The 27,896-nt window shown below is 43.3% G+C and overlaps 2 protein-coding genes across 5 annotated transcripts in view; one reads left to right on the forward strand and one right to left on the reverse strand.

Moving 5' to 3' along the window:
- CRYBG1 (crystallin beta-gamma domain containing 1) overlaps positions 1 to 11,288 on the forward strand; it is a 197,557-nt gene extending 186,269 nt beyond the window's left edge. For both annotated transcript variants that reach the window (XM_087443946.1, XM_014781140.2), the window contains 5 exons: positions 1,555 to 1,694; positions 3,011 to 3,134; positions 3,578 to 3,736; positions 5,373 to 5,535; positions 9,624 to 11,288. In XM_087443946.1, coding sequence (XP_087300072.1) covers positions 1,555 to 1,694; positions 3,011 to 3,134; positions 3,578 to 3,736; positions 5,373 to 5,535; positions 9,624 to 9,712 — 675 coding nt within the window. In that variant the 3' untranslated portion in view covers positions 9,713 to 11,288. The remainder of the gene's footprint in view (positions 1 to 1,554; positions 1,695 to 3,010; positions 3,135 to 3,577; positions 3,737 to 5,372; positions 5,536 to 9,623) is intronic.
- Positions 11,289 to 12,690: 1,402 nt separating this feature from the next.
- RTN4IP1 (reticulon 4 interacting protein 1) overlaps positions 12,691 to 27,896 on the reverse strand; it is a 44,360-nt gene continuing 29,154 nt past the window's right edge. The window contains exons 8-10 of one of the 3 annotated variants that reach the window (XM_087443950.1): positions 25,102 to 25,285; positions 21,404 to 21,502; positions 12,691 to 12,812 (exon numbers count right to left, since the gene is read on the reverse strand). In XM_087443950.1, coding sequence (XP_087300076.1) covers positions 12,711 to 12,812; positions 21,404 to 21,502; positions 25,102 to 25,285 — 385 coding nt within the window. In that variant the 3' untranslated portion in view covers positions 12,691 to 12,710. Of the gene's footprint in view, positions 12,819 to 19,504; positions 20,416 to 21,403; positions 21,503 to 25,101; positions 25,286 to 27,896 lie in introns of those variants that run through there. The other 2 variants (XM_014781142.2, XM_087443949.1) reach the window with 2 other exon arrangements.

Raw genomic sequence — 27,896 nt, forward strand, 5'->3', positions numbered from 1 at the left:
CGGCCCTGAGCTATCTGCCAATCCTCCTCTTTTTGCTGAGGAAGACTGGCCCTGGTCTAACATCCATGCCCATCTTCCTCCACTTTATATGGGACGCCACCACACCATGGCCTGACAAGCGGTGTGTCAGTGCGCACCCAGGATCCGAACCGGCGAACCCTGGGTCGCCACAGCGGAGCGCAGGCACTCAACCACTTGCGCCACCAGGTCGGCCCCCTTTTAAGTTTTGATTATGATGAAACGGACATTTTACCCATATTAAGAACATACATCTTAATTGCGATTTAATACTTCAAAATTGTTGGTTGGCACTAAATTTGAGCGTTTGGAACATTTTTGGCCTGCCATCTCAGAGAAAAGTGCAGTGAAAGTGCAGAGTTGTAACCCTACTACAATGTTTGTCTTCTTTCCTTCTCGTTTTATATAACCTAATCCCTGCACCACCCAAGCCACCTCTACACACTCAGCTGCTCTGTTTCCTAGCCGACAAAATCTGTCTGCACGTCAGGGCACATCCACCTAAGTGAAGCAGTAAAGTGCCGCACCTGTGCCACAAAACTTTAAGCAGGAAGGGAATTTTTGATGTATCATGTATGATCTTAGGGTTATCATCATTAGAGCTTAGTCTAGGGTCACAAGTGTCTGTAATTTAAAAACATAAGCTGCCAACTTTTCATTTTTCTGAAAATTAGTGGACTTTTGTGCTATCGTCCTCTTTAAAATGAATGACACTTTGAACATGGGGCTTCCATCCTGTTTTTTTTTCTCTCCTCCTACCAATTCCTACAGGAAAGTTTGGGAGAATGAGTACACAGAATCATTATCTTATTGACAGTTAAAACAACAACAAAAGACATTTGAAAATGCATACAAGGGGAGGGTTCCTTGATTAGGCAATTACCACTGGACCACTAGACACCCAAGACTGCCCCAGCCCTCTGACCCTCGCCATTTATGTCCCTGGCTTTCTAGCCCCTCCTTATCCCAATAGAAAATGGCAAAGTTGAAAATAAATTCCATTAGAAGTGTTCAGGGCCGGCCCCGTGGCTTAGCGGTTAAGTGCGCGCACTCCACTGCTGGCTGCCCAGGTTCGGATCCCGAGCGCACACTGACGCACCGCTTCTCCGGCCATGCTGAGGCCGCGTCCCACATATATCAACTAGAAGGATGTGCAGCTATGATATACAACTATCTCCTGGGGCTTTGGGGGGGAAAAAAATAAATAAATAAAATCTTAAAAAAAAAAAAAAGAAGTGTTCATATTCCAGGCATATAAGACTATTTCTTTGTGGCTGGGATATTTTTTCCCCTGCTTTATAACACTATTTACATTTACCTGCCTTTCTATGTAATGGAAACACTTCCTGCTGCTCCGTTCTTCCTCTCTTTAGCTTTGGAGAATATAAACACCCAGACTTCCTGGGAAAGGGAGTTTATGAACAGGTTCAGTCTGGCCGGATCTAGTGTTTTGTCCTTGTAACAAGATGACTTCCACATAAGGTTCGAATTATTAACAAAGATGAATAACAGAACATTGTTTTTGCTCCTAAACAGGAATTTTCTGAACCAACAATTATTCTTTTCGAAAGAGAAGACTTCAAAGGGAAAAAGATTGAACTTAATGCAGAAACAGTTAATCTCCGATCCCTGGGATTCAACCCGAAGATCCGCTCTGTGCAGGTGATCGGTGGCATGTGAGTGAGTTACTACTTGTTTATTCAATAACTAAGTTTGATCATATTTCTTTCTCTCCTACCGTACCTTAAACAAACTGACATAAGGGTTTATTTTCCATAAGGGTTAATAATTATGCACCTTCATAGTACACTTTTCCCATTGGGAAAAGCCATGTGTGAGGCATCTTTCATCCAGATTTTTAGTTTACTGCTTAAGGTAAGGACTTGAACACTTCTCACAGTTCCTAGGGGAATGCTTTGCACACCAGCGCTCAGAGTGAACACTCATTTTTGGTAAGTAAGAGAGAGCTGATTTTTCTTATCCCTTTGAAAGACCAACTCCTTTCATTCTGGAGTAAGGGTTGGCTAGGAGTGACTAGCAGATGCTGTGCAAAATGATTAAAGTTCAACATGAGAAGAGTTTTCTCAACTTTGAATAATTTTGAAATTAAGATGTAGAAGTGAGTAAGGATTATCAATGTAAAAAATATGTTTTTAAGAAAGTATTCTCCTTTCACTCACAAAAACAATAGGCATAGTCTATCTGTATGCATCAAATGTTGGAGGGGACTAGAGCTATTTAAAAAACAATTATGGAATATTAGAGTGGTAGAATTACGGGTGATTTTTTTTCAACAGGTTTTAATTAATATTTTGTTTTTATGATAAAATGGCTAAGATGATAACATTCTGGAGTTCCAGGATTAGAGAACGTTCTTCCTTGATGTAACACATCAACCAGAGAGGAGCGTTGTGGGGTTGCCTTTGTACTAGTCTGCTGGAAGCCATACCTCCTCAGGTGTGGGTACCAACATCTCTGGGTGGAAAGGACCTAAGTTATCTTCAGCAGTTTTCTGGATTGAGGAAGATTACTCTTGTTTTAAACAAAAATTTATTGAGTTATTTACTTTTATTTAATTTCCCCTTATATAATAGCACTTACCATGTGCCACACACTAAGAACTTTACAAATATTAACTATTTAAATAAAAGATCCATTATTACAACTGAAAATGTTTTATGAAAAGCTCACAGGAAGTACTGGGCTGTCCTGCCAAAAGACTCTCTCTCTTTCTTGGCCTTACTGGAGGAAAAAGTGACCTATTTCTCTTCAAGAATGGATATTTTTGGCACAAATACTCATGTGCCAAGATTTTGCTATTTGTCATGAAATGGATGCTTTAAGTGTTTGAGAAAATAAGGTAGTTTCTCCAATGTATATTTAAAATATAAAGCTCAGTCTGAAAATTGGAAGTATTCTAAAAATAAATATAACTGGGGCCCATTGTCAAATAGCTATCGCCACTTACTGTGGCTACCTGCGTTTTTTCCAGATGGGTTACTTACGAATACGGCAATTACCGGGGGCGGCAGTTCCTCCTGTCACCAGCAGAAGTACCTAATTGGTATGAATTCAGTGGCTGTCACCAAATAGGTTCTCTACGACCTTTCCCTCAGGTATTTTTGCTCTCCATGCTTTGAACAGACTGTTTTCTGAAATTTTCTTTTTTTTTGTAAAGGTAATTCAAATTTCTAGTTGCAATTATAAGTTTGAAACTGGCCTCTTCTGCTCCCCCCCTCACCCCCCCAATTTCTGACTTGGGACTCTGTTTCTGGTGCTAAGAGGTTGTGACTGCTTTCAGAAATGCTGTCACACCCGACATCAAAACATGGCACGTCCCAAGTCCTGGGTTGTCCAGAGGCAGCTCCCTGCCCCAGGCACTTCTTTGAAATTTTGTCCAACTCTTCTATTGAAAAAATCCTAAAGCCTCTGAGACTCTTGGTGTAGTAATTATCCCTGATCCACCTCACCTTGGATTCTGCCCCTGCTGTTGATGCTCTTTCAGTGCTTCTAACAGTACAACTTGTGTATGACTACTGCTGGGGCTTTTGTCTTCTAGAAACGAATTTATTTCAGACTTCGAAACAAAGCAACGGGGTTATTCATGTCAACCAATGGAAACTTAGAGGATCTGAAGCTCCTGAGAGTACAGGTTATGGAGGATGTTGGTGCCGATGATCAGATTTGGATTTATCAAGAAGGATGCATCAGATGCAGGGTGAGTTTTGAGGATCAGACAAGGGTCAGTAATAGCATCCTTTTTCAAGTAGATGCTATTTCACAATTCCTGGAGCACTTTCAGAAATTAAAGGTTTTTCATGAATATTTCTTAGCTCTGATAGAAACAGTCGAGGAACTTAATGTGGGAGGTAAAGCTGACACTGATCCAAGATATTTATATCTATACTTTTATATAGTAACAGAAAAAGTATCTGTGCTGCTGTCCCCTTTTTTCTTAATCTGCTTGTTATAGAAATAAGCTCCAGCACTATCAACAAATCACTCTGTTTGTTTCCATTTTGGAGGACCCCCCAGAGTAGGATGAAGGATGAAGAGATACCCACTGTGTAACCACACAGTCCGCTTCCTAATTGTCACACCTCGTAAAATGGAAAATGGCCCGGCTCCCTCTCGCATCACATCTGCCATAATAAACACTTGAAAGCTGAATGTAGTGAGACTTTATGAGAGAAGCTCACGCTTCTATTGTAGATATTCTTTTTAACTCCTTGATTTTATGGGCTTGACTGCTCCTGATTTTGTTTTAAACTTGGTGCCCCATGAGTCAGCAGAAGGAATACAGCCTTGTGAAAGGGAGCACAACTGGTTAATCGGGGCTCTTGTGCTTGAGGGAGAATCATCCTTCCAGTAAACAGAAGTAGTGTCTAGACATGCATAGAAGACACAGTGCATAGAAGACACAGCATGACAAACAGAAGTAGCTGTAATATAGAGGCCAACTTCTGCCTTTGAATGATCTTAACACATGAAAACGGTGCCTTTCAGCAATTATTTCTAACAAACATTTCAGTGACATTATTTTAACAACTTTGAATTCAGTAGGTCCATGAGAAAAAGCAGAGTGTCCCAGATGATCACAATCCTTTGAACTCAATATAGAATAGTACACTTTTCATAAGCATCGTCTATAGTGATGTGTTAGTATCTCATGAACATACGACTACCATAGATTGTTTATACGTTAGGGGTGGATTCACTTCAGAGAAGACCCATAAAATTTTTGCATTAAAACATACTCTACCGCATTTGTATTTTCTTCTTTCTCTCTTTTATAGTTGAATTACATGCCTTTTTAGAAAACTTTAGACATTTCTCATGAAGGAAAGACAAGAGAAACTAATAAATGGTATTTCAAGTTTTAAAATGATAAAAATGCCCTTTTTACCCACTTCAGTGCTACAACAGCCTTCAAAATCAGAGGTGCAGTCATATCCCAGAAGGGTCAGGCCGAGCAGAGGTGGATTATGTCAAGGGGAGATTCAGCTACAGACCAGCCTCAGATCATGGTCATTTCTGAGAGGGAAAAATAGCATGATGGGCACTTTTAATGTTCTAAGACTTCCCTTACTAGCAAGACCGAGTCTCACAAACAGCAGAAGTCTCTTACAAGGGATGAGAATTGCGAACGTTCCTTCACTCACATCATAGGAAATAAAGGGCATAATACTTGTGGTTTGATCCCAGTTACCTGGCTAAAAGCTGAAATGCCTTATGGGGGGTAAAGGAAGCTAGGAACTAAGATAACTTTAAAAATCGATTGAAACAGGAAACGGCTTACAATGATACTTGCATGTGTATCCATCTCTAAGATGCTTATCTTTCCCACCAAGCAGATAGCAGAGGACTGCTGCCTGACGATTGTGGGGAGCCTAGTAACCTCTGGCTCTAAACTGGGCCTGGCCCTCGACCAGAATGTCGACAGTCAGTTCTGGAGCATCAAGTCAGATGGCAGGATTTACAGCAGGTTGAAGCCAAATTTAGTTTTAGATATCAAAGGTAAGGATCATTTCCTTTATTTTCTTCATTGTGTCTTTTTTTAGTTAACTAAAAATCTATTCTTTACTTTTAAACATGCTGAGTGTACTATTATGAGTAGTAAGAGATCCCTTACTATGTGGCAGCCACTGTGCTGAACACTCTCCCTACATTATCTCATGTGGTCTTCACAGCAGCCCTAAGAGGCCTGTGTTATCTCTTCCCCCCTTCCTCCCCTGCCCCATTTTTCAGCCCCAGAAACAAGCTCAGAGGGGTTAATCAGTTTGGCCACAATCTCACACCTATAGCTGCTGAGGCAGAACCTGGATATGGGCTAATTTCAAACCATTTGCTTTATTATAACAATGCTAGACTAAAAATCACAAGTTAAAAGGCTATGATCTTGCTTACTCAGTAGAGTTGATGATTCTCATGTATATGCATGTAACCTTTCATTGAAAAGATCTAAGATCTAGAAATTAAAATAACACAGCCAAGAGGATTTCAACTGAACATTTGTTCAATGAAGTTAATCCAGAGAGAACTGGTGGTGCTTGAGGAAGAACAAAAATTTAGGCCAGTGGTTCCCAAACTTGATCTGCATCAGAATCTCCCAGAGAGCTTGTCACCCTCAGTTTCTGATTCAGTAGGTCTGGGGTGGGGCCCGAGAATATGCATTTCTAAGTTCTCAGGTGTTGCCCATGCTGCTGGTCTGAGGACCACACGAGAAGAAGCATTGATGATAATTTAAAAACAACATAAAACAAAACAGAAAACTGACCCTCTAACATAGACACGGGAATTCAGTGAACTCTTGTTACTGACGGGCAAATGAAGACAGTGTGTTTTATTCATGTCATATATGGTAATTTTGCTTTAAATTATTAATGGAGACTTTCTATTTCCTATCAGGAAAGCCAACATGATTATGTTTGTCAATTTAGTGAAATGGTTATAATGTAACCATACTACACCACATACTCCATACTCATGTCTAGAAAGTTGGCTCAATTTTACTTTAATCAGGGATCTAGGCCAAAGCGGTCATTGAAAATTAAGATATAGCGGTAAAGAAACAGCTGCAACCTGGTTTACAATAACTTTTCTGGATAATGGAGAATAAGCCTGAATGTTTTCATCAGGGGCTTTGGTGACTGCCTGAGGAGCAGAAGTGTTGTCACTTCTGGATGAGCTCCAGGTGGGTAGAGGGGCCAACCCACTTAACAATGGGATTAGAATTCACAAAGAACCTGAGGAGCTGGAAAGGCGCTCAGAGGCAAACTAATTAGGTTTAATGAGGCTAAGGCAGAGCACTACACTGAGGGAGAACAAGCTAAGGAATATAACCATGGGCTGGATGGAAACCAAAAATCACACATGAAATAAAATGCAAGCAGGACACTTGGATATAAGAAAATAAATGCAACATTCTGGAAATGAATAGTAATAAGTATACCTCCTTCACATTATATTTGGTACAAAAGATGTGTCATTATGTAGACAGGTAAAATACCCATTTTACAGATGAGGTTCAAACTGGTTAGGAATCACTGACCCAGACCTTTCTTTACTCTTTTTTTTTTTTTTTTTGCTAAGGAAGATTAGCCTGGGGCTAACATTTGTGTCAGTCTTCCTCCACTTAATATGTGGGTCACTGCCTCAGCATGGCTGATGAGTGGTATAGGTCCATGCCTGTGACCCAAACCCACGAACCCGGGCCGCCAAAGCAGAGCACCCGAACTTAACCACTACACCACAGGGCCGGCCCCAGACCTTTCATTATTCTTATTTTGATCAACTTGTTGAACTGGAGCTCCTCAGTCAATGCAAGATAGAGTTTCAAAACCTCCAGAGAAGCCAAAGAAATGTGACTAAATTGGAAACACTGTGAATTTTTTGGAAAACATGGAATCATGTTTCTTACAAATGTGATCAGCTTCCTGTGTCCAGGGTTAAGATTGCTGTGTTCTTCATGAGCTAACTCTTAGAGCATTTCTTTTATTCTTTCAACATGTATTTATTGGGTACCCACTATGTGGCAGGCTCTGTGCTAGACACTGGGTGTACCAAAGTGAAACAAAAAGATATTACCTTGGCTTCAGAGAGCTTACATTCTAGAAGCTCCAAACATATAGGATTTTTTTCCCACTTGCTACATTGGCAGCTGACCAGGAGTAAGAATACCTAGTTTAGTCTTGACTGACAAGAACTTTGGGACCCTAGAAGGGTCCTCCTTAGGGCTTCACTTTAAGGCTCCAAGGTCCCTTCCTAAAAGCATGATCAATGAGTCTGATGCCTCTTGAGTAAGGATGATGTTCTTTGTGTTTGTGAACTTGCGGTAGATCTAGTATGGCAGCTGCAATAGTCACTTAATGTCTTGTTAAACTGAATTTAAATGTCTCAGAACGTAGGAGAATGGTGCCATCTTGTGGACATGCCAGTGTAGGACCACACATCCCACATACTGCGCAAGGGAAATATAAATACTTCTCTTTGGTGCACTTAATAGGAGACTGATTTTCATTAGCTATGACTGTCGAACCATTTGTTACTACTACTATTGCCATAAGATTTATTAGACCAAGTGTGTTTCTTCTAACCTTTCTCTCGATGTTTGGGGAGTGAGTTATGGTGGTAGAAGTTCATGTATTATTCTAGACCACATACATACATTATGACAACAGTAGAAGCTGATTCATGCTCACTTTCAAAACATCATAATTCTCCCCAAAAGCAGAAGAATGAATCAGATTGTTTCTCAAGAACTGTCTAGTCTTCATGATTCTAATTAGAATTATGATGTAATATACACAAAAAGTACGTTAAGATACTATAATCCTGAAGAATGAAAAAAACATTGTGATCTTAAGGTAATACTTCCTGAAATCTTGATGGAGCATAGTGTGTGTGTCTCGGTGGAGACAGTGGGGTTGGCTGGTGATGATAACTTTTTTTCCATTGCAGACTTGCACATAAAAAGCCCAAGGCACCTTGCCCTTGTTCTATGCTATACCTAGCTGTGTGGAGGCTCTAGATTATCGATGATGATAACTCGATTTCTTGTAAGAGGCATATAAGATGATTCCCCTCCCCAACTACCAAGATCTATTGTGTAGTTTTCAGACCTTTTGGCTATTTTTAAAATGCTTTAAAAGAGAATAAGAATGTTTAATTCTTGGCCTGAGGTTACAGTAGGATTTCAATATCAGTCATACTGCATCTAGATGAACAGATTCTTATTTGGATAGAGTCCTTGGTGACAGAACCTTGGTGCAGAGACTTATGCTAAAACAAGGTAACATATCTGAAAGGATGTTTATTCCACACTGGAAAAAAAATCAGATGACCCTTTCTTTTGTTAATGATATTTCTCTATTGACAGAAGAGGCCATGAGGCTGTTTTTAACACTAAGGTATCTGAACCATCTAGTAGGCACCCTTGGAACATATTCTTACACACATTCTGGTGGAAGGGAGTTTATGGAGACCATACTATTACAGTACAGTGGAACTCAGCATCTTAAATGCTGTGTATTTTTATACACCAGAGCCTGTGTGTACCCAGTAGTGGGAGTGCTGCCCTGTGCATACTTCTGGGTGTCATTCAAACCTCTCCTTTGACCTAATACAGCCATTTTTCATCGTTCATGCAAACCTGTTCCATCAGACAACCATTCCACTACTATCGGGCCCACCTGCTTCCTCCTTGCTCGTATCAAATCCATGATCCCAAGACTGATTGTATTTCATAATCTCTTTGCTCCTTTTCCCTACTCTCGATTCTTCCCTATTACCCCCAATTTGAGACATCTTAAAGTGACTGTGGACCAGCTTTTAAGACCTGAGTAGGAAAAGGAGCCCCAGTGGGCAGGACATCCTGTGTGGGTTGCTGGTGCCCTACGAGGGGACTGTAACACACTCACCCACTGCAGATTGACCCGCTCGGCCCTCAGGTGACTTTCCAGGCTCTCCTCCCTGCTGTGGTTCCTCGAGGTGCAGACTTTCACCCCTTGCTGACTTTTGTTATGCTGGGGCTGTGATGAACCGCGGCTGCTCGAGTCCCTTCACGGGGGCAATGTCCTTTATTATGTTCCTTTTCTGTCTTTCAGGAGGTGCACAGTATGACCAAAATCACATCATTCTCAACACTGTCAGCAGAGAGAAGTTTACACAAGTGTGGGAAGCCATGGTCCTATAGCCCTGAAGGAAGAATGCAGGTTTTCCAGCTACCTTACAAAAAACACAAGGACTGCTGATGGCAGAGCCGAGAGGAACGTGGATGTGCTCCTTCAGCAACTCTGAATTCCCTCTAGAATCACACTGCTGTGATGGAGACCACTGTCTCATCTTCTCCAAAGACTGTAATAGTTTTAAACCAATAATTTGTCCTTCTCTCATTTCCTGCCTTTCATTTCCTTTCAGTAGCTGCTTAAACAAGTTGCCTCACTTGCAGCTTTTGGGTGTTTTTTAAAAAATGTTCTATCAAGACTTTAAGACTGTACATTTTAAATTATTTCCAAAGATAGTGACAGGAGAGAAGAGGAACAAATTTGCCAACTTCGTGGACCTACAATCCCTTCCCCTTTAAAGGGCAGGATAAAAGTTTTGAGTTTGTATGGAAGACTGTTTAGCATCTGCGAAGAAATGACTGATTAGGCCTGAGATTTTGGTCCCTGACCTTCTGTTTTCAGGAATTATGCTGTATAGCAAAGTGGGGAAAGCCTTATATATGCAGACATATTGTAAGGAACTAAGTATACACAAAACACTATTTTCTTTCTGCTTAATATTAAAAATCAGTAAATTTACAAGATTTCATGTCCATGTCTGCTAACATTTATTAGCAGGATTTGGATTATTTTAACTTACCTGTGGGCTGCCCTAGAATGTCACAAATGAGTGTTGACTGCTTTGCTTCCAGATGCTACTGGAAGAGTACTACCATGGCTTAACATATTAGGCCATCCTCCCTCATCTACAACTAGTTCTGAAGCAATGTTATGCAATCCTTTGCTAAACTCAGGTCTTTTAGCCTAATTTCCTGCCCTCCTATCGAAAGGCCTGCCTGGGGCTACCTTCCCTGGAATGTTCCACAGCCTGTGCTCCATGACTGCTGGTGGGACAGCCTCAGGTCTCAGGGTGTTGAAGCCCCTGTGTCACTTATTTCTATTAAATAGCAGAAATGACAGGGGTGGAAGGCTCAAGGGGATGACCGGCAAGTCTCTCCAGAAAGGGAAGGAAAGGAGGCCTTAAGCAATGCTTATTGGTCAAATCTTAGAACTCTGAAAACCCTGAAATGCAGGAAGCATGTCAATGCAAGTTGAAAATGTTTAACTGCTGACAATACACTGGCCCACATGGTGCTGTTCAAACAAACAGTGCCTTCTAGTTTTGAACAAAACTGCTAAACACGCCTTGAAGACACTCTTTCTCTTTTTGTCCTCATTTCGTTGTCCTCGTCACTGAATACTGGTGCTCTCGTCACAGGAAGAACAAATCTTGTTTCCCTTTTTTCTGTTCGTGTGTTTCCACCTCCAAAAATGCTGATCCTCTCTGGAGTCTGTGGTAGGCAATTACGGTCATCAGAGAAGCTTAGCTTCAGTTTTACAATAACGTTTGCACATGTCCCACAGCAGCCAACATGGCTGTCTTATTCTTAGATGTATAGCTCTGATTTTAGGCCTCTGTACAGATCATTACAGTAGGGTGGGGTAAGACATTCTACAATACCCTGTGTTGAATTTTATCTCTTGAATAAACTTGTTTCTGGTTAACTGTAGTGATGAAATCTGATTGCGTCCATTCAGTAGCCCTCATCACACTTCAAAGAGAGTCAGCTGGCAGATGAGAAACAAATGTCTGACTGATTAGGACGAGGGTTTCAGGGCTGCTAGGAAGGTTTACTGACTACGCTCTTTCCAGACTCAGTGGTGACGGCGTGCTCTACTTCTCCGAGTGGACATGAGGTAAGTGAGGTCCTCCCTCAAGAGTTTTGCCCCTCACCACCACCTGGGAGCCCTCCAGGGAAACGAGCTGAGATGGTTCAGATGGAAGTCAAAGTGGCTCTATTTACAACTGGAAAAACATAGTTTCTTTCCAGACAAATTTGTACTGGTGAAACCAGCAATTCTAGAGAAAAGCCCTCATCCAACACACTACCAAATGAGTGTCTAACAGGAGTAAACCAAGTAGGAAGTTACTCAAACAGGTCTCCATCAACAGCTAAAAGCTAGTATCTCAGGTGCAGTAATGAGGATGAGTACGACAGGAAATAAAAACTTACCTTAAATGAATGAAGGCACAGACTAGATAGAGACTCAAAAGCTGCAACGGGCTTATTGGCGAGATACCTAAATGCAGGCATTTAAGGTCAGAAACGGGAGGACTTGGGGCCCCAGTGGAATGGTTGTAACTTCCAAGGACAGGTCCTCAGAGAAGCATGTTTCAATTGTTAAACGATGCCTAGCCCTCATGCAAAATGTAAGGGTTTTAAAAAGGTAGAATCTTGAGCATCACCTTCCATTTTCTGAGAGTAAACAACCACATCACTAGCCAGGCTTTTATAGATGACCCTGAGAGATTCAGAACTTGGAGGGCTGTTACAACGACATTACCGCAAAGGAATGAAAATCAAAGGAAACCCTGGCCAATTAGAAAAGTGCTCACTGATCAATCTAAGAAGGAACTAGCCTTAAGTAAGTTCTCCATGCTGCCATCCGTCCATATGCCGAAAGTGTTAGTCTCACAAACATTAAGATCATGAAATAGAGTTGGAGCTTGAACAGAAGGTGCCACTACAATGTGCAAATCCAGTGTGAAAGAACAGCTTGAAAACAATAGGCAATTTTCACTGTACAGACAAGTCAAGGTGCGGCTATTTCTGTATCCTCTTACTTGTGTACCCCTTGTGCTCGGCCCAGAGGACCTCTCGGCAAACAGGAATGCAGGGGTGTGCTGGGGGCGGTTACAGCAGAAAGCACTGTGGGCGGGCAGGGGGATGCCCAGAGGGTGTGGTGTGGCTATAAAATCAATCTCTGTGCTCAGTTCAGAAGATGGGAAATACTGGCAAAAAGGTGTTTGCTCTTTCAAACTTCTGGAATTACAGTCTCATCTGGAAAGGGATGGCTAGAAAAAAGTTTGAGCCCACAGGCACTCACAAAATAAGAAAGCCAATAATCACCAAACTGAAGATTTATTTAAACGACATTAATTACGGTCTTTCCTCGTGCGTGTCCTCTTTCCACCTTCAGGAAGGCTTCGGGAACTTGAGAAAAAGGGAAGGTTTTTTCAATAACTGGCTGAATCTGTAAAACACAAGAAGTTGACTGGTGGATGAGAAAACATACATCTTTCCAGGCAGATAAGGTCCACAATTAGTTTCTTCACAATGTCCCTCAAGACCAGTCTCTGGGGTCTCTCTCGTGCACCTAGGTTAGGAGCTCACCGCCGGGCCACGACTGCTGCCCCATCCTGCCTGCCTCTGCATCCCCTCTCTGTAAGGCAGCCTAACTCAACCATCGCTCAGTCTCACCGCTGCTCTATGTGGTTATGTCACTCTCCGACTCAGAACCTTCAGGAGCTCCCAAGCCTGGCATTCAAAAGCCACTACCACCCTAACCTCAGCCCTCATGCAGACTCCAGGCTTTACCAAAATGGTCTACTTGTCATTATCTGAACACAGGATGTTTGTGCCTCTCCTCTGGGAATTCTACCGCCCTTCCAGCCCAGGTCTCACACTACCCTTCCTGACCGCCATCTGCAGTGTCTTCTCTCATTGAACTGCCACGGGACCTGTGAGGCCTCTTCACAGACTGCTTGTTACAGCTGAGTACACGTCTCAGCCACCTGTTGTGTATGGTAAATACCAAAGAGGGCGGCCCAAGGTTCTTGCTGTACGCATCCCCGTGGCCCCCTCGCAGGCAGCGCACAGAGTAAGGATAGAGTTTTTCTTTTAATTTGTTAAATGTCTGGCATATCTACTGAACCAGAGCTTAGAGTACTGCGGCAGAGGCCACCTCTTTTGTATGCCCCACAACACCCAGCACAGTGCTGGGTACACGGCAAGAGCTCACTAAATGTTGCTTAGGTGAAAACCAGTAAGACAACTGGGAAGCCAGTCTTGCGTGGGGTCCCTGGGCTTCAGAAGAACTTGTCCCAGGCCGGAGCTGCCCTGCGAGGCTCTGCTCAACAGCGGAGCAACTGGTTAGAATTCACAGGAAAGCCATCTCAGCCAGCTCACAGATGCTTGAACGCTGCTGGTTCTTTGTACCGTCCTGTTCATTAGTACTGCCAGCAACCTCCTTGTGAAACTAGGGCCCAGTCAGCGCCCTCTCTCCCCACACCAGAACCCAACCAGAATCTTACTTTTGAAAACTTCAAGCAAAAGCCCACTGGGTAATTGCCCACTGTGTATTTCAGTGGTCTGCCTCCCATTGCTCTACAGACAGGGATAAGCTGTCAGAAAGCAGAAGCTAACGCCTATGTTTTACGACCCCTTTCCTTTTACAAGAAGAAGTAAGTGTTCTTGTGGTATCAGATGCATCTGATGTACCTTCCTCTTGTGTGAATTTCACAGCCCAACCACCAGAAGAGCATCTCAGACTCCAAAAGTTCTCTTCTCTAAAGAGTGGAAAATTCTTCTGTACCCACAAATCACAATAAGCTCATAACAAAAATCACAGCTCGCACATATTGCCCTCACTATGTGACAGGCACTCTTCTAAGTGCTCTGTGTATTTTACCTCATTTCATCCTATAACCACCTTTTATGAGGCAGGTACTATCATTCCCACTTTAGAGGTGAAGAAAATAATGCACCCAGTTAAATAAGTTGCCCAACGTCATTCAGCTGCTAAGTGGCAGGGCAGGGTTCCATCTTGTGCCAGACTCTGTGCTCTCACCACTATGCACTGAGCCTTTCACCTATCCTGCTGCTTTCTACACCTACTCCTAACTCTTAAGGGGGAGGAAAGGTAGCCAAGGATTATAATGATCTATCACAGCCTGCATCTTGGCCGGCCTGCCTCATGCTAAGGGACTGGCAGCTGAGGATCCGATCTCCAAGCCCTGTGTCCAGGCCACCAAGATGGCAGATGTGTGGTACATGTGCCACCACTCCCATCTGCACCTGTGGAGGACATCACTGATTAGTAAGTGTGGTCCTCCCCAGCAAGCTGAGCATGACCTCAGAATCTTCCTCAACACCACAGCCACTAGGAACAGATCTGAGCTGGCTTGATAGATGAAACACATCTGCCTTCGCTGCTAAAAGAATGGAACACATTCAAGTTGCTCCCTGCATGCCCCACCTGAAACCTCCTCAACACACCCCTCTCCTTAAAGCCCCTGGGACGTTGTTTTCTGGACACTGATTACCTGAAAAGGAATCACCTGAATACATGCTTAAACTGCAGAGTCCTTGACCTCCTGTTAGAACAACTAAATCAGAATCTCTAGGCGTGGGGTGGAGACATGCATTTTAAATAAGCTTCCTAGCTGAGTTTTCTGCACACTAGAGGTGGGAATTCCTGCAGCCTTTTGCTCTCTTCTTAGGGTCCCTGACTCATATCATATACATATTCATTCATTCCACAAAGACTGACTGTCTGCCCTCTAGTGTCTGCTAGGCACTAATGCAGAGCAGGTACACACCCGAGAGACAAATCAAGAAAGAAAGGAGGCGATAACCTCAACTCGTCACTGAGCACTGGATACTGGTAACAAAAGCAACAAGCAGCGGTGTTACCAGAGCTCACAAAGGAACCGTGAATCCACCTGCTCAACTCCAGAACGAACCGCTCGGCTCATCCAGCTGCGTTCACTGTGGAACTCTAACCGGAGACACGGCTCCTGAACTGATGACACAGGCAGCCTGCAGTGACTGCCACTTTAATCTGGCTGATCAGGCCTATTGTGGAGAATAAGCCAGAAGGCTGACTGTGGCATAATAAGTCATTCAGCTCTTCCCATAAGTGACAATGAAAAAAAAGGCTTTTGATTAACAGGCAGGCAAATGCCACTATTGGCTGAATATGTGACAGCAAACAGAGATTAACTGGATAATGAGGCACAGCTTCACATCAGACTTGAATGCTTGTTTGTTATGGACAAAGGGATCAGGGCAAAAACTCAGAGAGGGGAAAGAGAGGTTACTCACAGTGAGGTGGGGACATTTATGTGATGACACGGCTGGAGTCCACCCAGCACAGGGAGCCCTGTTATAAAGCAGGTGGGCTCAACACCACACTTCCCGCTACACACGGGGCTCGCAGCTGACTGGGAGGCCCATGGCAGCAGCACTCATTCCAGTCTGGGACCCAAATTTGGGGTCTCCTGATTGTGCGTGACCTTCCTGAAAAAAGGCTATAGAAAGCCAGGCCCCAGGGTTTGGCACCTGTTGCCTGACATCCCTTCTATGAGAACATAGGGCCAACGGGAACCTCAACCTCCTGTTGTGCCTGTGGAACACTGACACTTCCCAGCCGCTGGGCAAGCCTCCTTGCCTCTGAGGCAGAAACCCTCTCTGCCCCTTGAGGAGAGGAGTAAAGAAAACTCTCTCACCACAAGAGCACAGGGGAGCTGGTGGAGAAAGGACATCATCCAGGCAGGCCTGGCAGTAGGCAGAGAGGTTTTCCCTCAATTCCCACTTTCCCAGGGAGAATCATAGAACAGCAGAGCTTAAAAGGGATCCAAACAGCTGAGCGAGCCTGTTGATAGATTAGGAAACTGGAGTGCAAGTGGTTAAGTGCTAAGCACAAGGTCAGAGCTGCCGGCAGAGGAGCCAAGGTCCGGGTCCAGGACTGCTGACTTCATTACTACATTGCCGGAGTGCAGTTTGGGGAGAGGAGGTCGAGTCACAGTCTGTCCACCTCTTCCCCAGACCCTCGGCCTCTGCCTCCACTGGGCACAGAAACCCACAGACCTCAGAGGGTGGGGTGTGTGAGGAGAGATGGAACAGAAGACAGACACCAAGGGGGACCTAAGGGCTCTGGCATGAGTCCTAGCGCACACACCTGTGGACAGGCACCAGGGACCCAGGGCAGGGGCAGCAGGACCACAGTTCCGGCACTACCTCTTGGACAGGTATGCCCTGACCTCTGCGATAAGTTCAATATTTCCAGGGTCAAGGTAAAGGGGGAGAAGGGACTTCAATTAAGGAGACATAAAGATGACAAAAGGAACAAGTGAGCTTTGCTCAGATTTGCTATTTCTGGAACTTCCTGCCCCCAGAGGGAAAACTCAAAGCTGGAAGATAGATGGTGAGATGGCGGGTGGGGACAGGGGAGTAAATGTGCCCATTTTGGAAAGCATCCAGGACTTGAACCTAGGTCCCCCTGAAAAAAGGCACTCCTTCCAGCCAGAAGGTGAGAGGAGAAACAGCCTACATTTCCCCACAGAAACAACTTCAGTAGCATCAGAAAAACTTCAGTAGCATCAAGGCCATGAGATCCAGGAGGTACCTGCCATATTTGGCAGTGGTCCTAGGGATTCAATCCCCAGTCATCATATTCTTTCTATGAAAGGAAAATCCAGTTGCAAATAAGGAGCTTAAAGTTTTGGAATGTAGCTCATTGCTAACCTAGGGCCTTGCCATCTCAAGAGGGATCTGGGAAATCTCCTGCCTCAGAACTTACTACATTTTTCACTAAAGCCACACAGTCCAAAATGGTTACCTCTAGCCACATGCGACTATTTGAACTTAAATTAATCAAAAATAAATAAAATGAAAAATTCAGTCCCTCAGTTGCACTAGCCACATTTCAAGGGTTCAATAGCCAATGTGACTAGTGGCTACCATATTAGACAGTGCAGACAGAGAACATTTCCATCACTGCAGAAAGTTCTAACAGACAGCGCTGCTCAGAAGGTAACTCAGAATGGCCAACACATCTCTCCACAAGTTACTGGATAAAGCAGAGTGCTAGTCAACTCTCAGTAAACATTTTGAATTAAACTCAAATAAATTAGATAGGAACTATTCTGACGCTGGCTAAAATAAAGAAATAAACTAAGATATCTATATCATTGCTCAACCAAGAAGTTTGGCTGGTCACCTAGGATCTTGAATAGACCTGTGGACATTAAGTACATGATATAAAGGGCTTTAATAATTACAAGAAGAGTATATGTGTGCAAATAAACATACTCAAAAAGATGAAAGAGTACAAAGAAAAACCTCCCTCCCAGACTTGATCACCAGCCATCTAGTTCCCCTCCTCATGGGCAACCAGTATTTCAAGTTTCTTTCATATTTTTGATATATTTTATGCATTGTGCTAGGCAGAATAATGGCCCCCAAAGATGTCCACATCCTAATCCCCAAAACCTGTGAGTACGATAACTTGCTTTGCAAAAAAGGGCTTTGTGATTAAGTTCAGGATCTTGAGACAGGGGGATTGTCTGGGTGGGCTCAATGTAATCACAAGGGTTGTTAGAAGAGGGAGGAAGGAGAGTTAGTCAGAGAGGGAGATGTGATGACGGAAGCAGATGTCAAAGTGATGCAAGGCCACGAGCCAAGGAATACAGGCAGCCTCTAGAGGCAAGGAAACAGATTCTCCCCTACAGCCTGCCTCCAGAAGGAACGCAGCCCTGCCCACCCATTTTGGACTTCTGACCTCCAGAACTATCAGATAATAAGTTTGTGTTGTTTTAAGCCACTACGTTTATGGTAATTTTTTAACAGCAGCAAGAAGAAACTAGTACATGCATATAAACCAAATATGTATAAATATTTTCCCTCAAAGCACAGTCATTCTTATCAGTAGCTGACTAGGGTCTAAAGGATCTGCCTCACCACCTCCTCTCAAACCTGAAAGATACTGAGAAATACAAGAGGATTTTGTAGATAGAATTCAAACTCCACCTATCTAATGTCTGGATGACTACTTAAACAAGCAGAAAACAATGAAGGTTGGGTGAGGGATTTATTTTATAACTATTACTGCCTGAATCTTAAAGGCAGCAAAGGGTGGTGGAAGGAACTGTCCTAGAGGTCGAGAGACCTGGGCCCTGCCTAGCTGTGTAACCTTGAACACATCATTTAATCCCTTAGGGCCTCTGTCTCTTCAAATGTGACACAATGACAGGATGGGGGGTTGGGGAAGGTGAGGACAGTAAACCAGATATGTGCTAGGGTTTCCTATTTCTAATCTTTGAGTATGCTAATCGATGATGTATGTCTGGCCTGAATATACTTTTTGCTATGGGTCTCCCACTCCCCACCAAAAAAAGTTTGCTGCATAGTATAAAAACAGGAAATGTTGATTGTGCTTAGGAGAAAAATGCCAATAAACTATAAGCACAAGGCACAATTTCAGTAGCAGTCCATGACACAATGTGCTAATTATAAGTCATTCTTTGTATCACCCTATTGATACACAGACCATCTTTGGAATACCCAAGACACTGGTAACATTGGTTTCTGACTAAGAGAACCTTATGCAGATTAGAATTGGTGTCTGACTAAGAGAATCTCAGTGACTGAGTGACAGGAGTCAAAGGAAGATTTTGTGAAACTACTTTTCCTACCTTTTGGATTCTGAACCTTGTAAATGTATTATCTATTCAAAAACTTACAGTATTTCAAAAGAGTAGGCTCTTTTGGTTCATCGCTTCACACTGTCAAAAAACAACTACAGTTCCTCTATCAGATATCTGCTAATTAGATTCATTAAATACTCAGTCAAAGCTTGGAAGAATTTCAATGTTCTCATTCAGTTTTAACAATCTTTACTAACCATACAAAATGTAAATAGATGTGTTCTGTTATCTTTTCCAGTTTCCCAGCGCAGACAAGTCAATGACCTCGCACACCCACAAAGAAGCAGGACGCGTGACAAGACAGCTGACTTCATCCTGGCATCCAGTGTCACATATCAACTTCCACAGTCCCAGAGCCCTTCACTGGCAGAAGTGACTCCCAAGGCCAAATAACCCTGGTCAGAAGAGAGGAGAATCAAAGGCCAAAGGAACATTTTCTCACTCACCCTTGTTCAAGGATACTTCAAGGGCATCTTTATTTCTATCATGTTCTCTTTTAGCCATTCTATCAGTTACCTGCCAAATTTAATAGGTACATATACACAAGTCTCCTCTCTTCTCTGTTGCATAAATAGTAATTTCCAGGTAGAGAGAAAGAGAATCACAATATTTTGAATACAAAAGAGCGATGGTAAGCATGTGGACAGCCTGGAGCAGGTATCAGGACAAGCACAATCGTGTGGGGTACTTTTGGAGGACAGGGACCTCTCTAATGATGGGGCTCCAACCATATAAAGCTCTATGTAGAACTATGGGCCAAATTATTTGATGACAGTTCATTTCCCTCTTCCTAGAAATAAAATAAGCATCCCTGTGGGATGTGGGAAGAACCCTACAAAGAGGCACGTACATCACAATAAGGCTGAGCCTCTGTCTATCTAGTACACATCAAGACTTAGAAGTTTGAGAAACGGCACACAAAACTGGAACCAAAAAATCTGAGAACAGAATCAGGCCATTTTCTATCATAAGTTCTTTGGCTGTAATAGATTTAAAAAACTAAATGCACAAAAAGCAGCCAGTACTTCCTAAAAACATTCCTTTCCAAAACTGAAATGGAAAGATGAAACAGGTCAGCAAGGGGCAGGTGCCAGCAGAAGAAAGCCCACCTCAAGGGGCTCTTTGCAAATGGCTTAGCATGGATTATGTGGTGTAATGCAGGCCCTGCTCCAGCCCCTTTCCCTGCCCATTATAACGACAAGGACAAGACAACTTAAGCTAAAGTCCCAGATCAACTTCAAGCACTGAGAATGCAGCTGAGTGGTGGAGACGGAAAAGCGCAGGAGTCAGGAAGCGTGAGTTCCGGTCCCACTTCTGCAAACTTGAGCGTGTCCCTTCATCTCTTTGAGCCAGTTTCCTCATCTATAAAATGAGAATCATTTTATCCATGACCTCAGGCAAGCCTCTAGAGTGTATAAGGTTCTCTATCCTATAATTCCACATAACCTCTCAATAAAATCATAAATATCAGCCCCAGAATGGGAGTTTGCCTTCCGGGTTATTCTTCCAGAGACAGAAGGTCAGGGCCGTTAAGACCATCCACGTAAGAACCCAACAAGCGTGCAGCAGCAGCTGAGGAGCCTTTCGATGCTCAGCAGCCCTGAAAGGTCTTTTCACACCCAAAAAGGCATGACGAGACTATAAGCAGCAATCTCTTACCCACAAAGTCCACTGCAGGCCAGACACGAGTAGTCAAGAACACCAGCCAGCTGTCTCCACCAAAATCTCCATCAATCCTCACCCATGTCCTGCCCACTGACCCTCTCAGACATATCATTATTTGCCGTTGATTCTATTACAGTAGCCTGGGAACAAGAGACCTGGGGACCTGACTCCTAGCCTAGTTCCAGGGTTTAGATTCCACGGTGTTTATTCTCCCTGCTTATCTGGAAATCTGCTTACCTCCAGAGCAGCCTCAACCCTGGACTGAAGAAGCTCCAGAAGCAGTTCTATTGTAAACTCACAAGTATATCCCACTCTTTGTGCAGAGACTGCCTTTGTGGTACCTTCTTTTCACGACCATTACCAAAATGTTAGCAGCCTAGCTGTAGGTCCTAGCTCTGCTACCATCTAACCAAGTGTCTTTGGGAAAATCATATAACCTCTCTGGGTCTGCCTCTTCATCTATAAACCAAGGGAGTTGGACTAGATGGTAGAAGCTCTTTTTCAAATGTAGCAGTCTATGTCTCTGATTCTCATTGAGAAAGAACCAAAAACACAGTACTTAAACTTGGCCGTGTAAGGCAGCATGCATATTGGTCGAGTCTACCTCTGGAGAGTTCCCAATGACTATGCTTGATCAGTAGGTCACCGAGATTACAAGGGACACTCTAGCAATATAACGGGCTACGCGTACCTTTCCTGCATCCACCAGTTGTGCAATGTCATCCAGATATGGACCACTGGCCATGAAAAAGGCCCAGCGATAATGGACTCCTTGCCAGAAATGCTAAAAAGAAAACAAAACATGTCAAATATAGGAAGGGATGAAATGCTACTAAATGCAAATTTAGGGAAAAGTATTTTCAGGCTGACTAAGACAGACAAACCAATTTCCCATTTCATGCTGACACCAGGAGCTGTACGCCCAGCACCTTAGCACAGTGACAGATAGCTGATGCTCCACAAATGTTTAACAAATAAATGAATGAACAAAGATATATCCACGTGAACTCAGGCTTCTTCACCAAGTCGTGCCTGACAAGCAAGTAAGCACAGGAAAGCTCTCCTTAAAATGATAGTCTAAATCATCTTACATGCTCAATTTCTTCTCTAGGAGAAATTAGGGGCTGAGACCTCTAGCCTTTCTCTATTAAGGTTTGAATAAAGCCCAGAGGCACTAGAAAAAAGCTTTTTACCTAATTCAAAAATGCCTTAGGGGCAATAAGGCACCAAAATATGATCTTAGACAAGAAATCCAATCATGAGTTTTTTTGTGGCTCTGAGAGGAATAAGACAGCTTTAAAAGCAAAACAAAGTGTCAAGTTCCTCATGCATCATGGCTGGGTCTTCCCCTACAGTTACAGCAAGCCCCAAGCCACCTAATCTATTATGGGACAAAATGTCCCCGGACGAAGATAAGCAAAAATCCTACACCAAGAGGGCTCATGACCATTTTCCTGCCATACCCACTCTTAATTGTTATTCTTTATGTCAGATGTAGAGTAGGCCATTATCAAAGTAACAAGTGAGCTGAGGGTCTCCATGACACCTCAATGACCTGCCCAACTATACTTCATCAGATGGGAGATACCCATAGGTGGCACAGGGTCAGCTAGCACCATCCCTGAACCTGCCCATGACTGCTGGGTGAACTTGGACTTCTTTCCACCGAGATCACCCTCTGTCTCACGATCCTTTGGCATGAAAACAAGCTACCACCATGGCATGAAGCTGGCAAGTGCAATGCACCTCCCCAGCTACTCTAGCTCAGGCACACGCACTTCATGGTTGTGTTATTTAGGTCAAGCTACCTCTTTCAGCCTGTTTCCTGGCTGAAAACCAGGTAGAATGATGATACCACCACTTAGCACCACAGGGTTGTTGGAAGGATTACATGAGAATGTATGTAAAGTATCTGATATGCACAGAGTATTCAATAAATATTTATCTAGTGCTGAAAGTAAAGCTTATTGAGGAAAGACTGGGGCAATACCAAATCAGAATTTAAGATTGTAGAAAGAAAGACAAAACCAGGCTGTTGTCTAGGCAGAGCTTTGCTGGGGGTGTGCCAGGAATGGCTTACTGGTTTGGCTGAGTCACCCTATAGTTTATTGTCTAACCTGGAAAACTGTGAGAGTTAAAGGAGTCACCATTAATAATTATCCCAGGACCACAGATGCAAATAGAGCTAAGCTTACCCTAGAATAGATGTGACCAGACATTGATTCCCCTCAGCCCTTGGGTGGTGAGGCAGAGCCTGGGCTGGCAGAAGTCCCCAGGGAGTCTGCTCTTGGCCCAGAGCAGCCTCAATACTATTCAAATACTATCATTTTCTATGTGTGTCATAACGTGAAAGAGGATGGGAAACACTGGCCTAGGCAACTAACTTAAAAAAGAAAAGGAAAGAAAAAAATACTGTTTCAAGGCCTATGTACCTAGATACCAGAAGCACTGAGATTGTCCCAAGCTTACAGGGGGCCCAGTTAGTTACAATCACAGAACTCCTGTTCATGTACTTTTCCCTAAGATCTGGCCTTACAGACTACAATTAAAACATTCTGGTAATTGTTTAGGTTTTTTTTTTTTTTTTTAAGGAAGATTGGCCCTGCCCTAACATCTGTTACCAATCTTCCTCTTTTTTTTCTTTTTCTTTTTTCTCTCCAAAGCCCCAGTACATACTTGTGTATCATAGTTGTAGAGTTGTAGCTCTTCTATATGGCACGTCACCTCAGCACGGCCTGATGAGCGGTAAATAGGTCTATGCCCAGGATCCGAACCGGCAAAGCCCAGGCCACCAAAGCGGATCGCGTGAACTTAACCGCTGCGCCACCCGGCTGGCCCCCCTTTAGGGTTTTAAAGAAGGAACAGCAATGTTCATAACTGCCACGTCTATAATTCTTTACAGCAGGGTGCCCTGTAAAGTGAAACTTTTGCTCTGCAACAGCAGAATTCTTACATTCTGCTCTAAGGGTCTGTGTATTTTTTCCAGGCCATTGCAGGAGAGAGAGTGAACCAAAGCAGGCAGGAGAGTCTGGAGCATTACAATGAGGCTTTAACTGTGCACAGTCTCAGAAGGACATCAGAAACTACTTAAAAGGTTTTCACATGAGATTACCACTATCATCTTTCAAGGAGGGGGAAAGAGAAAATGAAGATAGTTAGGCCTGTTTCACTCTCGGAGGACAGCTCTGAAGGTGAACTTGTAAGAGGTCTCACTGGAGTACAAACTGTGAAATCTTACAGAAAACTTAAACTTATATTTTAAAGCACTTAGAAAGCCTGGGTTTTGAGAAAAGGGAGAGAAGAGACAAAGGACAGCTAAGATTCCTTTCTCCGCCACAAAGCGCCCTGTGGACACTGTTTCTGGCTGCCGTCTGAATTGAGTGAAGATAAAGAACCCCGAGTACAGTGCCCGGTTTGTTCATCTGTTACCCACACACAGTTCCTAAGAATAGAGTAGTCCTCCTCCATCATAGCTCTTCTTGACTGCTTCTAAGTATTGAGTTAGCACACAGAATTCGAGAGGCCAAATTCCTAAATTTCACCTCCAAAAAGGTCCCAAATTAACTTCTAGAATAAAGAAGAAGCTAAAGACAATTATCAAGCCAGTCATCTCACAAATATGGATTAGTGTTTGCTGGCTCGACACAGCTACTCACAACTATTGCACCACTGAGGAAACTTCTACTGCAGAAACTCCCAGAATGCCACCAATAGCTAGAGTCTCTGATTCACATGGAATGTGCAGTGTTAGGACAAGTTGATACAATTCCAGAAAAGGCATAATGGTTCTATTAGTCTTTGTAGCCTCACTGAAGTAAGAACATAATTTTCCTCAGGTTTCTGAAATTCAGAAAATGCCCACAGACTCCTAAAGGTCTGACAGCCCCAGTGTGGGGATCACTGGCACATCCCAATGCCACTACCATGAAAAGAGCCAGCTGTACACTTGTTTTAGTCGAGTTTCCACCTTTCTATATGAGAGCCTGTATGTGTTGAGACTGGCAAAACAGGGAGAGGGCCGTCAGGTATAGGCAAGAAGGAAGCAGAAGGTGTATCAGAGGGTAACATCAGGCACTGTGCCAAGTTCTTCACATGGATTATCTCATTTACTCCTTACAACATGCAGTAAGGTAGATACACTATTAGTCTCATTTTACAGGTAAAGACATCGGGACTTAGAGACATTAAGTAACTTACATGGTGTCACAAAGCGACTAAGTGGAGGCCAGAATTTGAACCCCGTCAGTGTGTGACTTCAGAGCCCACGCTTGCAGCCTCTGTGCTATGCTGCCTCCAAGAGAAACGAAACTGGCTAGGTGGAAATCAACTTCCAGAAGCATGAGGTGCCTGCTTGCTCTCACCAGCCAAGACCCTCCTCCCTACCTTTAACGTCTTAGAGCCCACGGTGACACCTGTCTGCAACATGCCGTCTGCTATGCCCAATCGGTCCATGTTCAGGAGGAAAGGAGTCACCAATGTCACATATGTGGCTCCTGACCATTTCTTGAGAAAATTTGGAGCCCACGATTCGGTGGATCCACCAACATTATCAAGGATAAAATCAAACCTGGAGAGAAAGAATCAAATCAAAACATCCTCGTCAGTCTTTACCCAGGGCTCCAATCCCCCATCACTCCCATTGCCAGTTGGCTATAGGGTTTATTTCAGAGACAGCTGACAAACTGCGCTGCACCACTGCATCCAGCAGAGGGGTGGTTTTTTTGACAAAGGAGAAAAGGGCACTGGATCTCTGGCTTTTCTCCAAGGTAAGTCAAATGTAACTACTTTTTTTTGTCATAAAATCTGATCATTTTCTAAAACTTTAAGAATGTGCTTCTCCACCAAAGGTGATTTTGGCCCCCAGGGGACATATTAGGCAATGTCTAGAGACATTTTTAGTTGTTGCAATTGGGGGAGGTGGTGAGAAGGCACTTCTGGCATCAAGAGGCCAGGGATGACGATAAACATCCTACAATGCACAGAACAGCCCCCCCTGAATAATAAAAAATTATTCAGCCCAAAACGTCAATAGTTGAGCAACTAAGGTTGCCAAGGTTGAGAAACCCTGACTCAATCTTTATAGAAAACTGCGAAGCCATCCACCCAATGTAAGTCAAAGTATTTTTTAGTGCACACGAATACTTGAAAAGTATGTAAGGTTTTCACCCACAAGAATGATTTGCTTTTATTCCCTCCACAGTCCCTCTCACTGCTTGCAGAAGCATCCTCTTCGCCTTCCAAAATTTTCTTCTATTTTTTGGTTTCAGGCACAGCATCAGGACAATGCATAAAGAAATCAACAGCCTGCTCTCAGTCCTCAATTCTGCTCTAACATGCCCCCAAAATCCAGTCATAATGGAATCCACAGGAACTGACAGATACTCAACTCCTTAAATCTAATCTAAAACTGCTATAAGCGCTACATTTTACTTAAAGGGGATAAAACCCAATAAAGCTTTTAAATACTTTTGAAAACAAAGATCTATTTAGAGAATGCATGCTTATAAATTAAGCAAATTAATAGATGAATTCCTTTTTGGTAAATCCTGTTCCCCGTCTAAATTCATCTGGATGAAGTCAAACATCCAAGCTTCTAAAACCAGCTTTGGGCAACTCTGTGGATCTTGAGTCTTTCATGGGACTAAACTAAAGAAGAGCAAATAAAAATGGAAGGATATAAGTGCAGGAGAACGACCTTACTAGATGACTATTCTTCTCATTAGAAAAAAAAGAAGAAAATTCTTTTTATGAGTTTAAGTTTCTACTTTTAAGCTTCTACTTCATTTCCAAATTTTTAATAAACATAATGATACTTAATTTAAATAAAACTTAAGGACAGCCTGGTATTACAGAACAGGAACTGCCTCAAAAAGAAGTCTGGAGACCAGGTGTAGACCCAGCTCTCCCACTAATGATTAAGCGGCATAATCTTGAGCATGCAAAAACTCATAAATCCTCTGCCCCATTTTTCTCAACTATAATGTGATAGAGTTGGACTGAAGGATTTCAAAGCCCTTTCCTGCTATAAAATTCTAAGATTCAAATCTAAAAAGTTACTATTTGGAAGGAGGAACAAATTTATTCTAGGTGGAGTCAGAGGCCAAACTCCAGGCAGAAGTTATAAAGATCAATCTTAACTAAAGCTGTCAAAAAAAAAAAAAAATAAGTAATAGCCTGCACCTGTAGGCGAGGGCGGTTCCCTCCCCACCCCTCACTGGACAACAACAAGCGAAAGGAGAAGACCAGTCACCAGAGACGCAGAAGGGCAAAGTCTAGTGTAGATTTGGGAGCTAGACTGAGTGTGCTCCAGCCTTCCATCTGTTAGATTCTCTGTTCTCTGGTGACAAATTCCAGACATGTATAAAGCTTAAGGTAGGTAGAGGGGAATGGGTTGGCCTGGGCCTCAGTCTCAGGCTGCTATTCCTAGAAGCAGCAGAAGAGATGAGATCAACCGAAACTACCACTATCTAGAAGCCAGATCTTGGAGGCCCAGAGAGGCCTAGGCCCGGACACACATGCAGGAGGGTAGCTGACAAGATCTCTGCAAGGGACAGTGTCATCCCTCAAACATGCCAAGCCTATTCCTGCCACAGGGGCTTTATATTTGCTGTTAACTCCCCTGGAACAGTGCTCTTCTCCTAGATTCACTCAATAATTCATTGAACAAGTATTTATTGAGCACCTACTACATGTTATTATACTGTTCCTGGTGGAGGGAGACAGCAAGACTGAAGACCCCCCCAAAAAAAATTCCATTCTCCTGGCTTGCTCTCAGAAGCCTCTGTTCAAATGCCCCTGTGGCATTCTTATACCACCCCGTCTAAAACAGCCTCCTCCCGATCATTTGTTGTCCCCTTTCCCTGCATCAGTGTTCTTGAGAGTGCTTACACTGAAACCTCCCAACTAGAACATAAGCCCATGAAAGGGGGAATCTGTCCTGTTTACCACTGTATCTGCATCCTGTGTTTAGAACACTGCCCAGCAGCATTGATGCACCATAAATAGTTGAAGGAATACTGAGTCGGCTGGCTGCCCCTGGCTTCACAGCTATACTCCTGCTGGGAGCTGGGGATGCTGGCTGAGAAAGGTTAGGCAGTGTCAGATAGGGGCTTCTTTTTTTTTTTCCTCTTTTTTTGGGGGGGAAAGACAAATGTTTATCGGTACATATGTACTAAAAA

This window comes from Ceratotherium simum, chromosome 19 (genome assembly GCF_057802395.1).
Source record: "Ceratotherium simum simum isolate JZ-2026a chromosome 19, ASM5780239v1, whole genome shotgun sequence".
NCBI lineage: Eukaryota > Metazoa > Chordata > Mammalia > Perissodactyla > Rhinocerotidae > Ceratotherium > Ceratotherium simum.